The following is a 14,617-nucleotide window of genomic DNA, read 5'->3' on the forward strand; positions in this document are numbered from 1 at the left end:
AGGCTGTCACCCGTTTCACTGTTGAAAGTAGCAAACGGCCACAGAGCAGGGTGGGTGAAGCGGCAACACGCAGACACAGGGCGGTGGACGACTGAAGTATCTTCTCGGGTAAAGAGACTAGGGAGCAGACAGAGCCCGGGGCACCCTGATTGGGGAGTGACATCCTTACAGCCAACCAGGTGTGTGGCCATGCTGTTGATTATTGGCCAGAAGGCCTGTATCCTAATTGGCCGTCAGGATTCCAACGTTCCAATCCAGGTGATAATCGTTTTACTAAACCAGAGAGATAGGTAACACATACAATTCATACAATGTTTAGCACTTGTCTTTGGGTCCAATGAGGAGATAGAGCTTGTCTCACTTAACATTTGACCTGAAAGAACAACTATTAGATCTATTAAATTATCAGTCATTGACACAAAAGCACTAGGTCTGATTTATTAACAGAGAACATGCTTTAGTTTGTTACTTTTCCAGATGCATTGACTGTACAGTTTGTAAGATGGTGTGTGTGAAGGTAATACTGGCACTTGTTGGTAGTCTCTACAGTGCAGTCTATGCCTCTTACATGGGTTTAAAGTGTACTTACCAGCACAGCTTGACTACATTTAATGGCACAGCAGGAACATGGCCGATCAGAGGTGGAGGTAGCTTTTGGTGCTGGGGCCTGGGTGTCTCCGGAGGGGGGGGCACCAGCATTTTAAATGATTCTCAGTCATGGCTGATGAATATTCTTAGTGGAGGGGCCAATCCATAGCTCCAAATTAGGGTGAGTGACCAGGCGTAGTGAGGGAGCTGTGGCAGGTCAGAAGGAGGACATTGACTCTTTGAGGACATTTCAATTATGTATTTATTAAAAAATAAATGTAACACCTAGCTGTCCCAATCTCTATGGGGTGTTTCCTTTCTATTAAACTAAGGTGCTTGTTGGTCATTTTCAAGACTTTATTACATTCCGTTCCCTTCTCAGGGGTTGGCTTCCTTGAACCTTGAACCACTGCTTGGCTCATCTAGGGTTACATTCCCCCTTTCCCAGGGTAGTGAATCACAGTCTCTTTACATAGCTCGTTTTATATCCTCTTCTCTTTTCCTTAGGACACAATATTCTCTTTCTTTAGCTTTTGTCGTTGCACAGATACTCCAGCGTGACCTTTTCCTCAGGCAGGGATCTCTCACTCTTAGGATGCCCTAAAGTTCCTATTGCATACGCTTTTCTCTCATCCAACACTCCGCTTTTCTCCTCTGGTGTTTGTCTCTTAACTTCAATGGGCCTCATTAAGACCCTGGCGCTAATGGGTTAACAGCGCCGTAAAAAAGGCTGCGGCGCCGTTAACCCATTAGCGCCTTACTACAAGGTCCCTTTGCGGGACCCGACCTGAACGGCTGGTCTAGACCAGCCGTTAAAGTAGGGACCCGGAAAGGGACCTTGGTGCTAAGTACGGTACCGTAATTTGCGGCACCGTACTTAGCGCCTTCCCCAGTCCCATTGAGCCCTATGGGGCAAAAATGGGAATGGGGAAGGGCCAATGTTCAATGGGGAATTACCGCCCCGCCAACCTTGGAATGGGGTGGTAATTCCCCATTGAACATTGGCAGACTCGTTACGATACCGGCACCAACCATGGTGCTAATAGTGCCATGGTTTAGCGCCAGTATAGTTATGAGGGCCAATGTCTCTTTCCAGGTTTATAATATTAAGGCTTCTCTTGTTATCATTCCATTTTCCTATTCCCTCGTACGTATCACTGGGACGAGTAGGAATAGTCCTATAACAATGACTTTAAAGGTATTCAGCAGTTCTTTCATGGGTTTTTGCATCTAGGCTTCTCTTGTCACCCTCATTCCATGTTCTTACTGTCTCGTGTATATCACTGGGACGAGTATGAAGTCCCATAACGATTACTCTTAGGCCTCCCTTTGTCCCCTTTGCCTGTGCTTACTTGTGGTAAAGTCCCCGGGACCTTCATAAGTTTGGGGTACTCTATTTCCGTTGGTTCCTCTCTCTCTTCCTTCCCTCCAGTGTCCCGAGCTCCATATTCTCTGTTGCTACGGATTGACAGCTCCACAAGTATGCAGATGCTAGGTGGTCGAGGCAGCCCAGTGGCCTTGGTGTAGGTCCAGGGACTCCCGTCCGCCGTGGGATCTCTGTGGTCATGCTGCCACTGTTGCCTTCTCTCTTCTTCGTGCTTGCTGGACGCTCGGCTTCCTGTGCCATGCTCTCGTCTTCCCTGCAGTTTTTAAACTCATGGGCTTCTCCCTCTGCAGAGTGTGCTCCCCTCTCAGGTGCTGCATTGGCCTGGGGCTTCCGTGGCTGACGTATGTCTCTCTCAGCCTGCGATTGCTGCAGCGTCTCTCTTCAGGTCAACTTCTTCGTCAATTTAAATGGGAATCCCCTTAAAGAGATATCTTAATTTTCTGGCTGACAATAACAAATAGAAGCATCTCCATCCTCCCAGTTTTTATTTTGTAGGATTTTAAAGTTGTATGATATTCCCAAGTAGGTGATAAAAGAATTTGGGAGACCCTCAGAGGAATGGGAGTCCTTGTTCCCATAGGAGGAGTCTCTCCCGATGAGGCCCCACTTGTCTCTACCCCTAGGGAGGGTATTGCGCAGCAGGCTCGCCTCTCTAGCCTCACAGGAGGAGGGAACTCCCCCTTCGGAAGAAGGGATGAAATCCCTCGATTCGTCACAGAGCCCAGAATAATGTAGTGGGTTTAGCAAGATCCCCCTTCAGAACATTTTTTAAAATAATGGGTTGAAATGGTGCATTTTACAGTCCGATTTCTAAGAAAAATGGCATTTAAAGCCAAACCATTTACAGTCGGTTGTCTAGGGTAACAGGTGCAGAAATCTGATATCACCAACATTACAGTGGATCATTTTACAAAGTTTTGATGATGGTGTGCTGAAATATATGCCAACATTGCCATGGGAAATCACTTTTATGATGCTGCACTCACAATATATCCCAGCATTGTACTTGTAAATCAGTTAATCCCTTTCATGCAGCTGCACCAACAAAATATGTAATTATTCTCACTAAGAATCACTTTGATGAAGGTGCAGCAATACATATCCACGGATCACTACTGTAAATCACTTTCATGATGCTGCACCTTCAGTGTAGGCCAGCGTTTCCAGCAAAAATCACTTTCATGATGTTGTGCACTCAATGAATTCAAGCATTGCCAGAGGAAATACTTTCAAGATGCTGCGCTACCAATACATGTTAGTATTGTCAATGTATTTAATTTTCTTGAAACTGCACCCACAAAATATGCCAGCATTGCCGCTGCATTTCCCCTTCATGAATCTGTACCCTCAATATATGTCATAATTAATTGTCATTGCATTTCACTTTCATGAAGATGTGCCCATAAAATATGTCATCATTGTCACAGTATTTCACATGCATGATGCCGGAGCACCGTGCACCCCTATCACAAGGCTGCTGTACAGTACCTGCACTTCTCAGTAGGCCTGTACATCCTTATCGGGACAATGGCAGCATTTCTCAGCAGCATTACTTTATTTTAATTCGACAGCACCAGTGCCTATCAGCAGCGCTCTTGTACTGCTCTGCTCAAAAATGGCTACCATAATTGCAGGACTGCAATATAGTTGGTGGGGCAGTTATTCTCAGTACGTCTTAGCAAGATTGTTACACTTTCATAGGAGCAGTGGAACAATTCTCAGCAGGGCTGCTACGCATTTATAGGATTATAGTGCTCGTGACCAACAGTGTTGCTGGGCTTTCACATGTCACAGTCTCACCAAATGAGTGAGACTGAGTGTGAGATGCACACACAAAGGGTGAGAACGTTCTCCGAGATGTGAAAATCAAACCTAATGCGTGAAACTGTGGTCCCCGGTGGGAGGCTTACTCACAGCAATTGAGATGGATTCCCAGGAATAAGACTTAAACACATTGAGTGAGACCACATGGCGAAGTGTGGCATTTGCTCCTAAAGAGTGAGACTGTGCTAACAAGGTGCATTACCTGTACCCAAATATGGAAACTCTACTACAAGTTGGGACAAGCGACTACTGCCCCCCAGGAGTACAAGGATGGGTAGTGGATAAAACTCCCACTCAGCCACCACACTACGATTAAGCCAGAAGTGATCCCAGTTATAAAGGTGAAACAGGCACAGTATGAATGGTACACCTCACTTGCCTATTTAAGTTAGCTTGGGGCATGGGCAGATTGTAGTCTTCATGAAGGGTGAGAGTTAGCAAGGAAGAATCTAAACAACAGTACCAAAAGAAATGAATGTCCAACCAAGGTTCTATAAATAATGGGAGACTTTAAGTAAACTAAAAATGTATACAACTAATAAAAACATGAATGACTAATCCTCTAAAGGATGACACGGAATATGCAGACTGGTGGATGAAAGAGGTACTCTGGGTCTGAAGACATGAAACTGCAAACATGCACATTAGACATAACTGCAGGATATATGCCTTAGTCAAACAATTACTTTAAGCAGGTGACTATCTGACAGGCTGCTCTGGTGTGTGTGCCAGCCTTCAAAGAAGAAGAACCCATTGGACAGTTTGATGATAATGTCCTGAGTTGTCCCATGTCAGGTGGGCAATAATCAGCCAGTCCTAGCCTTTAAGCTCACACCATATCGCATTTTGGTGCTTGTTCAGTACTTGTCAACAGTATTTCTAATATCGGCCAACACTTAATGCATCCTTTGCAGCGATACAAGACAGTTTTTTCAGCAAGCAGCCTACAGCACATTTATTCATGTATGTATTGCTAATCACAGTTGGGCCTAATGGCAAGCTCACTACACTTCTCCACTCTCTCCACAGAGTGGTGCTGGATAAAACACACAAAGCCCACACAAAAACATTTACGATCTAACAATAAGGATCTCATTTTACAACCTTGCTTCAAGTTGAAGACTTTTGGTGAACAGAGCTTTGACGCCTGGGGGCCGAGAATTTGGAATATTCTCCCTGTGTCCATCAGACAGCTGCCATCACTGGCTCAATTTAGGAAAGCTCTTAAAACTCTCCTATTTGATGGAGGTGGCATATAGTCCATTCATGCCTGTTCACCACAGCCAACTTGGACCTCTGATGCCTTATCCTTTACCTGTTTTATATTGTTTTGTTCTGTCTGAGCGCTCTGAGGCCTGTGGGTTAGTTGGCGTTATATAAAAAAACATAAGAATAGAATAGAATTTGCCCATAACCACCATGTTGCATTATTCGCTGTCTTCCAAAGTAGGCACTGAATGGCCCAACCAAGATGGCGCAGAGCCCATGATGAGGTATGGTGACATGCTGTGCTGTGCTTAAGCTTATGTACACGTTTCCTGAACATGGCATTGGTACTGTAGTGTAGAGGTTTGACCAGTCGACTTGGAAAAGGGTGCCACCTTAGATCGGAGTTCGAATTTCTTCTTGAATGCCTTTTTAATGGCCGACAGAAGAAAAGAGTGTTTGGGACCACAGTTTCTATTGGTTTTATGGCGACCACTCTTTCTTACAGTCCCTCTTTGTGATAATAATAATACTGCGCTAAAAGCTACTGAGATACCCCTGCAGGGGTTAAATGCATGCTTCATAAAAGTGCTATTTGCTAACACTGTGCCTTTCAGCTTCAGAGAGCTCCTGTTGGTGGAGACATTTCATCTTACACCCTTAGTCGCATCTAAGAGCACGTCCACATCCAACCAAGGGTAAGTCCCTCGGGATCTCTGTAGCCATTTTCTGTTTTACTCTACAAGTTGCACCAGACACAGTGGAAAGGGCAAGTGAAGGGCGGGTTGGCCTAGACCAAGTATTTTCCCATGCTCCTGCTCATCACTGCCTTTATCCTGCCAGGCTACAATATGTTCAACTAACACAATCGGCCAGCAGACGAATATCAGGGCCTTCGGGGCCTCAAACTTTATTTTTATAGCCGTTTACTCCGCATTCATTCCCCAAACTTCTTGGGGTGCTAAGAATTCTACACTACTGTGTTGAGTCTTTGTGGTGTTGCCCCGGGTGTGAGTTGTAATATGTTCTGCAAAGTTCAGAAGTTGCAGGCCTGTCTCTTCGTGTTGCTGTTGCCCCCTTCAGCCCACATTTTCGGAGGTGAAGGGGGCGTATTGCCTCCTTCTTTTGTAAAGATACACTGTCGGCCCTCCTTTGTACTGCTTGGTTGTTGTAAAACCGTTTACTCTGATTTCTCTGGCCCTATGACAAAAAATAGTTCGTTTGCTTGGTAGATGATTTTAGGGCATGGATGGTTTGTTCTTATGGCAAGTGGACCATTCAAGCGGTCCCCCTCCTGATAGTCTGAGTTAGTTGGCTCCAAGGTCTTTTGAGAGGTTCGCTTGTTATTTGGCCCTGGGCTAATTTTGTTTTGAATTTGGTGCTGCCCGTTCCCCCCCTATGTTCATAGCTTGTTCCTTCCTTTCAAGCATTGGGCAAAACCGGCTGTGACCAGTTTAGCCAGGTTTAACTGCGGTCGAGCCTAGGCCCAGTTTTAACTCTGACCCTTTCAAGGACCTGCCTCCGGCATCCTGAGCCATCCGGATAAACATGGTATTGTAGGTATGGTATTGTTTATTTATATAACAATACACGACACTCGTCTATTCACCCATTGTTTGTTTCATGTAATTGAATTGCATGCTTGCAAATAAATAGACAGCACATCCAGGTAGACGTGTATGGCCACATAATTGATGGAATAAACCACAAAACCAACAAACATCAGCAGACCATTACTAGGCCCTAAACATTAATCTTACACCCCTTGCCCGGGTCCACTCTGCAACCTTCCCCAGGTGGTGATAGGAATTGTGCACCGCCTTGCAAAGGGTAATGAGTACATTTCACACACTGCCGGGCTGCCTCTTCGTGCCCGTTACCCCTGGCAACCAGCATCCCCAAGCTGTAGAGGTACTGCCCCAATGTTGGGGGTTCTTAGGCTTGCTTGATGGTTGTGAGTCCGGCACACTACCCAAGGGGTCAATCCCCCTGGGGATACTCTGTAATGTGCACCCACTTTCTTCTAGGGCATCAGCAATGTTCATTAAAAGCAATCTGCCTTCATAGCCGTCGAACCTGCCCATTGAAGCCAAAGCAGACACTGCACAGACTCATTTATAATTGGAGTGTACCAGGTACCCACCCACCTTGCATATTACCCCATTCACCAGGGGGGCCTAAAAGCTACCCACAGCTAAGGGCTTCACAGCTTGGAAGGAAAATGTAAAATTAGAAAGAAGTTACAATGTGGGAAGCCACCCTCTTTCACAACACAATGAAACAAATGGCCCCTTCAGAGTTAATGTGCGCATGCTTAAAATACAATTGCATTTTTCAACAGCCTTAAAAACAAGAGCCGAAAAATTAAGCTGACGTGAGCAAAGTTACTTTCCCCTGGAATAACGACTGCAATTCAATACTGATTAAGGGGGCAACCAGATAGGCTTCTCCGCTGTACAAAATACCTCCAAAATACCAACCCGATTACTTGGCATCTTACAACCTACTCCTTCTTCTTAATATTCAGTCAAGATAAGCACCCAGCCAGTACTTCGCTGGGGGAAATACTGTTTGACCAGTTACACATGTGAACACGCCTGCAGACATTTCCAGTTGCACCCTAATTTCTTTTGGTGTCTAAATGGTAAATGGTATCTACTGGTTTCAGGTGCTGTTTTCTATTTAACCAATATCATTCCTATTGCGTTTGTACTGCTGGAAAACATAGTCCAAACACGGAAGAACCAATGTGTCACTACCAGATCCATGAATTCTGCTCCGTGGGGCTGAAGGTTCATCGTGTCAGTCCCGGGTGAGGATTGTAGGGAGTGCTGTAAAGTTCAGAAGATGAAAAGCTAAAAGATCCTCTGGAATTATCTCCTAGCCTGTTTGCTGCTCTCTTTTGTTGCCTTATATTATCTCTCCCCCAGCTGCATGGGTCCCCCGCCTCATAGTGCCTCCTGTGCCCTCCCACTTTGAAAGATCTGGGCTCCTTGCACTTACTTTCCCCCTGGTCTCTTTATCCACTCTGCTGTGATGCCCTGTTCCGCCCCCTTACCTTTGAGGCCCCACAAACGCAGATGACGCCATAAAAATCCCCAAAATAAAATAGAATAATATATAACAAAAATAATTGTAACTGGTCAAATAGTAATTCCATCAGCATGAAGGGCCTATACGACTACAGCTGGAAATTGAACTGTGTGTGTGTGTGTTCATTGAAGTATGTATGTGGGATTTGTACGGCACACCGCTCCCATTTACTTGCCCCATGGTGCTGAGGCTCTTCCTGTCCAGAAGTTATGGTGTATATCTGAATGTCAGGTGAGGGGACGGTCCTGTGACAAAGTCGAAGCCAGCACACAAACAATCATCACAGCACCGCCACCATGGCTGTATGAAGGTTGAGCTATTTCTACGGGCTAATTTGTTAACATTTTTCACTCGAGGTCTTGAGTAACGACGACTTTTCCTTGGAGCCAAATAAGGCTGCCCCTTTCATAGCCATTCTCTTTCCTGTCTCCACATGTTTCCAAAGGTAAAGTCAAAATTGCTTCAAGATACCTGAACAATATACAAAAAACACATGTAGCACATGACTCACCTGCTGAACTGGCAGGGTAAAACACTTGTGAAATATTCTAGGCAAGAGCATGCATGCACCAAGAACACTTTTGTGGTGTGGCTGAGGACACACCTCGCTGATATGTCTAGGCGTTCCGTATGAGCGAAGATTTACCAAGTCCATCTCATGCTGGAAGCATGGCGAGATGCTTTAATACCTGACCACACAAGGATATTGATTAAACCAATAAATGTAAACCGAAATGCTCATCAGGACATGGTACCAGAAGACAGGAGTGGCTGCTGAAACATTGAATTTCTTAGGCTGTGAATCAAATCACAGTTTTAGTTCAGGACTTCCAAGTCCTCCATCTTTGTTCTTGTAGTGAGAAAAACATGGTACCATTAGCTGAAAGTCACCAAATAACTGGCAAGGGTCTTGTGATCGTAACACTGTTTTTTCTGTACAACCAATAACGCTACAGAGCCTCATTTTATTGGAGAACCCATCCAGGCGCTACTTGGCACAACCCTGAAGTACTGGTCTGTTTCAATGGTGGACACGGCACCATACCAGTTCTGCAGACAGACATGTTTAATGTTCATTTTCATGAACAGCCATTCGTAGTTGCGGGGCCATTTTCTTATTCCTGGATGCCTGAGAGAAGTGAACAGGGAGACAAGGAAAAAAGAGGCTTTCAATATGTTTTTCAAAACCACCTGCTCTGCTTTATTGTAATAAAATAACATAATAATTTGCTAAATATATACTTCTACAAGAGTGTGCAGTGAAATCAGAGAATAGCGTATCTGGTATCCTGTGATCATTTCTGTGACTATCTGCAGGGGAAAATATTAGACTAAAAAATGTAGACTGAAGAAAATGACAGTTAATAATATTTATGTTGGGCGAAGGAAGAGCTTGTGTTTATTGTTTGTGTGGTACTGGATGTTCCCTTCTATGACAAGTGGTCAGGGAAATTGGTAGCTTGTTGGATGCAGGTGGGGGAAGTTCCAACAAAGTACATTTCAAATGTTTACAGTTACAGTTTTGGATTAGCAGGAGGAGTCGAGCGTATAACAAGCAATACAGTGTTTACATTTTTGTTTATTCACTTTTTTTTTCAAATACTTTTTATTGGTGAATCAACATGGATAGCATACATCGATTTGCAATTGAACTTTTACTGCTTGAGCTTGATATCATGTGAGAGTTAAACTTTGTTTTGAATAACATAATCATCCCAACCACCCCCACCCCCAATTCAAACCTCTTTCCTCCCTCCCCCCTTTCCAACAATATGCTCTCCAGACGGGACAGTCCTTTAATTTTGCTGGGGCCTGTCGTCGGCTGGCCCCTTTCCCATCTCCCTTTTTCTTTCATTTGGAGTCCACTCTTAACAGTTTCTGGCGTTTCTCATCTTCCCGCTCCAGGGTCCGTCGAGGGGTCTACCGACTCCTAGTATTTGTCAGTTTCCCCCTCTCTTCCCACTAGTGTTGCTCCCCCCGTTCTTCACATATGTGCACTGTCCCGCACTATTAATTATGCCATCAAAGTCCACCAGGTTTATTGGGAGACGCTCGTCTGGGGCCTTTCCGGGTCGTATCTTTCCAGGAAGGGGGCCCATTTCCCTTGTGGGGGTTTGGCCGTGTAACTGCCTGGTGAGCTGTTCCATTCTGTATATGTCGAAGGCCTTAGTGGCCCATTGCCTTTCACTGGGGAGTTCCATCCCTTTTCAGCATCCTGCTATACATGCTCTAGCCGCTAGTATGATGCTGGAAATACATCGGAGAGACAGGGCCTCCGTATCCTTGTCCTTTACTGCTTTTTATCGTGTGTTCTGTCGTGTTTTCCACGCAGGAGTTCATGTGGGACTCCTGGCGGTGCAGCTCTCTCTCTTTTGGTTTGGTGAACAGACCCATGGGATACCCTTATGGCACCCATGGGTAGGGGTGCAACCCTGCGCCCCAAGTGTATGTTTTTGGGCACATGTGGGTAACCCACAGAGCAGGGCACGGGATGGTGGCAGCTCTGTGCTGAAATGACTGGTGCCCTGAGCGTCCTCCATTTTGGGATGCCCAGGCCCTGTCATTGGAATTGGTAGATTACGGATAGACACAAAATGGCCCCCATGGCCTCTTGCCTCTGTCCCGGGAAGCCCTGCCTCGGTCCCTTCCCCCTGACTGGCTGTTGGGTGGAAGTTCCATATATGGTAGTGTGGGGAAGTGCCGACCAGACTGGCTGGAGCCTTCTCAACGACCGTATGTTGTGGGTACGCCTGTGGGTGGGACCTGGGTGAATGGAGTGTGTGACGAATATACATTCTATGTTGTGGCTGTCTAGTATCTGGTGGTTGACACAATGGATGAGACAGCCCTGCTCGAAACCGGTATGAATGCAGCTTGGAGTGTTGAATGGCTCGGTACTTGTTCCAATACACATAACTTGTTGTGAGTGTCTGGAGAGAAGTGAATGGCCTGAATGCCCCGTGTGCCTGATTGGCTGCCTGCCTGTATGAATGACCGTAGTCGTGATTGGATTCTTGAATGTGACCCAGCGGAATGAATGAAAGATCAACAGTATATCTGGGGACCTCTCACTGCTAGGAATCGTGTTCAGAAGATGCAGTCCACTACGACGAGTAACTGAAGTAACTGAAGCTTGATCTTGAAACCCTGCTGGAAGAGAAGAATTGCTGTTGCTCTCCTTCGCAATCTGAAAGCTGCTGTGCTTCAAGAACTGACCCAGAGAGGACCTGGTAAGGCGCCCTCATCCCGAGCTACGAGGGACCATCGTGCACAGCGGATCTTTGCCTGAGTTCCCTGGTAGACAGACCTTCGACAGGCTGCCGACCTGATACAGGGATTGCTGCGGAACTCCAAGGAGAAGGGCCCGGACTCTTGTCTGCCACTGTCGACGACCGCCGTCGCCGACTGGAGCCGCCGTGCTCCCGTTGCCTAAGAACTTCATTGATCCAAGGACGCTCTCATCCGACATCGTCGCTGCTGTATCCTGCTGGAGAAGGCCTGACCTTCGACGCGCCGAGGAGCATCCACCGGTGGGTTTCCCGCCACCCAAAGACCACAGTTCTTCAACTCTTTGCGGTCCAGAACTATCAACACTGAGGTGCCCCGCAGCCTCTTCCTGGCAGGACGTTTACGCTTCCCCGTCAATGAGCACCGCTAGGAACGACGCGGCCACTTCACCGTTGTAGCTCGACCTGTTCTCCGTTGGATGTTCGACGACCCGTGACTCCTGCCTGAAAGGAAGGACACTCAAGAAGGGCTGTCGATTCCCTGACGAGGAACGCTACAACACCAGGTAGTTTGGGGTTGCAGAACTATTGGAAAGTCTAGTGTGATCAATATATGGACTGGGCTTGTATGTTTCTTCTACAGGTTACCCAGGTGGGGGGATCTCCACACAGAACTGTGTCTCGGTATCGGGGCCAGTATTCTGCCAATTGTTCAACCATCTTGCTTTCCTTCCTCTCTCTACTGCTGGTTTCCTCTTTATTTTGATCTTTATGTCATTCTGACCGTATACATTTTGATGAGATCTGATAACATTAGTGGTACCACTTTAGAACTGTATATATTTACCATTATTGATTTCTGAGTACAAAGTGAGTTATCGTGACCTTGAATATTAATTATATAAAGACTGTGTTTTAACCGATACAGTGTGTGGACATTCTTTTGTGGGTGCTTGGGGACTACACTGTACTTAAGAACCAGCTCGCATCACCTCCTGAGAAGCTAGGCCTTGATTGCTCGACCACAACTACCAATAATAGAGAATCTTGGCAGGGGTCCTCTGTGCCTCTCCTCTACCATATAGAGAGCAGAAGTGCAGACCCCCCCTCCAGTCTTTACAGCTAGTAACAAAAGGTGAGGCATAAGTGGAAGCTTTACCCAGTCCCCTTCTACCACCTCTATCCGAAATAACACCAGGAGTGGGTCCAGTCGCCCATCCACCCCATGGAGGTCCCTCATCCAGCCCAGGATCTCTTTCCAATAACTCTTCACCTTATCACAGGCCCACCACATATGCCAGTAGTCTGCTCTCAATCCGCATTGCCTCCAACACTGGCTGTCGACCCCCTGGTACATCAATGATAGTCTCACCGGGTCCCATTGCCATCTGTACAAAGGTTTCAACCCATGAAGTTTATATTGGCAGGCTACTGAGGTGCGGTGGGCGCTCTCGCAAAGTCTTTGCCATTGGGTATCTTCGATTCTTATCTCGATGTCCCTCTCCCATTTTCTCCTATATGCCTCTATGTCTCCTCCTTGTGCTTCCAGTGGGGCCTGATATAGTCCCGAGATAAGCTCTCTAGTCCCTTTCCCAGCATCCAGCACCTTTTCTGTGCGTGACAATTCCCTTTGTAGGTCGTCCTTCCAATATTCAGACATCTGTACCCCCTTGAGTTGTAGATATTTAAATACAGAGATCTTCCCCCTTCACAACTTGTCTTCAAGCTCATTTAGCTCTATAAACACATTTTTTTCCAGGACTTGCCCCACCATTTCTACCCCACCAGTCCTGGAATCTCTTGTGTCCGGGGATACTGTCTCTATTGGGGGGTGCTCAGATATGGCTGAGGGGTGAGGGCCAGGCTGTTAGCCCCGCCAATTCCCTTTTTACTCTCCAGAGGGACCAGAGTGGGCACAGGATCCTATGTCTCCTTACTTTGTCCGGAACGGCCTCCTGTGGTGCCCAGAGTCATTCCCCAAGTGTCACTGGCCGGAATAGGTAATTCTCAATGTTCACCCACTGCTTCTGTCTGTCTTCCCTTAGATGGGGGACCAGGGCTCTGAACTGAGCCGCTCTGTAATATGTGCGCATGTCGGGGAGCCCTACTCCCCCTTTCTCATTGGGTTATACCAGTAGTCTGTAGGCTACCCTGTGTTTTTTCCCTCCCCAGAAGAATCTTACCATCTGCCTTTTCAGTTCCCCAAAATGTGCATCTGGCAGTTCTATCAGGAGTGCTTGATACAATTATAGCAGCCATGGGAGGAGGACATTTTAAGCTCATTCAGGCGTCCTAGCCACAAAATTGTTAGTTTCCCCCAATTGTCTAGGTCCACAAAGAGCCGATGCAGTAGAGGGGGGAAGTTATCTTGTACAGTTCATCCAGGTCTCTAGGGATCCTCACCAAGGTATTTCAGGCTACTCTCCTCTATTTGTATCCCCAAACCTTCCCATCTACTTCTTTGCATCACCGTTACCTCACCCAGTGGGAGAAGAATTGATTTGGTGACATTTATCTTGAAACACGATAGGCGTCCATATCTTTCCACCACCCGGAGTACTCTAGGCACTGTCTCTGTCACTTCCGAAAGATACACCATAATATCATCTGGATGCATGCTCAGTTTGTGGGACATGTCTCCTACCCTCATCCCCCTTATCTGTGCATCTTTCCGGATGTCCTCACCCAGGGGCTCCATCACAAGGGCAAAGACTAGAGGAGCGGGGACAGCCCTGTCTAGTGCCCCTACTCAGCCTCAATTCCCTAGATTTCACCACGTTCAGCACTAACCTCGCCTTGGAGCTGGAGTAGACGGTGTAAATAGCCTTGCACATTCTCTCCCCCACCCCAATTTTCCTCAGCACGGCAAATAGAAACCCCCACTCCACCCAGTCAAACACTTTTTCTGCATCGAGTCTTAGGAGCCCGTTATCCCCCTGGTTACCTCCCACATGTTCCAACAGATATAAGGTCTTCCTTAACGCATCGGGGCCCTGCCTTCCTGCTATAAAACCCATCTGGTCTGGGTGTATTATCAGTGGTCATTTCTCTTCAAAGCGCGATGCTAATATACGTGTGAAAATCGTCTCGTCCACGTTAAGTAGCGAGATGGTGCGATAAGAGGCGCATTGCATGGGGTCCCTACCCTCCTTTGGGATCACTGATATTAGTGCTTTGCTAAAGGTATCTGGGGCCTCTCCTGTTTCTAGAATATGGTTGTACATCTGTGTCATATGCCGGGCCGGGATCCCTGAGAATTTCTTGTAAAATCCTATGGTGTATCCGTCTTCCC

The 14,617-nt window shown here is 46.6% G+C and overlaps 1 protein-coding gene across 1 annotated transcript in view; it reads right to left on the reverse strand.

Moving 5' to 3' along the window:
- Positions 1-424: 424 nt before the first annotated feature.
- Positions 425-14,617, reverse strand: part of CREG2 (cellular repressor of E1A stimulated genes 2) — a 117,899-nt gene continuing 103,706 nt past the window's right edge. Inside the window, exon 4 of the mRNA XM_069636720.1 lies at positions 425-9,227. Coding sequence (XP_069492821.1) covers positions 9,059-9,227 — 169 coding nt within the window. The 3' untranslated portion in view covers positions 425-9,058. The remainder of the gene's footprint in view (positions 9,228-14,617) is intronic.

Source organism: Ambystoma mexicanum, chromosome 7p, assembly GCF_040938575.1.
Source record: "Ambystoma mexicanum isolate Mex_15411 chromosome 7p, UKY_AmexF1_1, whole genome shotgun sequence".
In the NCBI taxonomy this organism is placed as follows: domain Eukaryota; kingdom Metazoa; phylum Chordata; class Amphibia; order Caudata; family Ambystomatidae; genus Ambystoma; species Ambystoma mexicanum.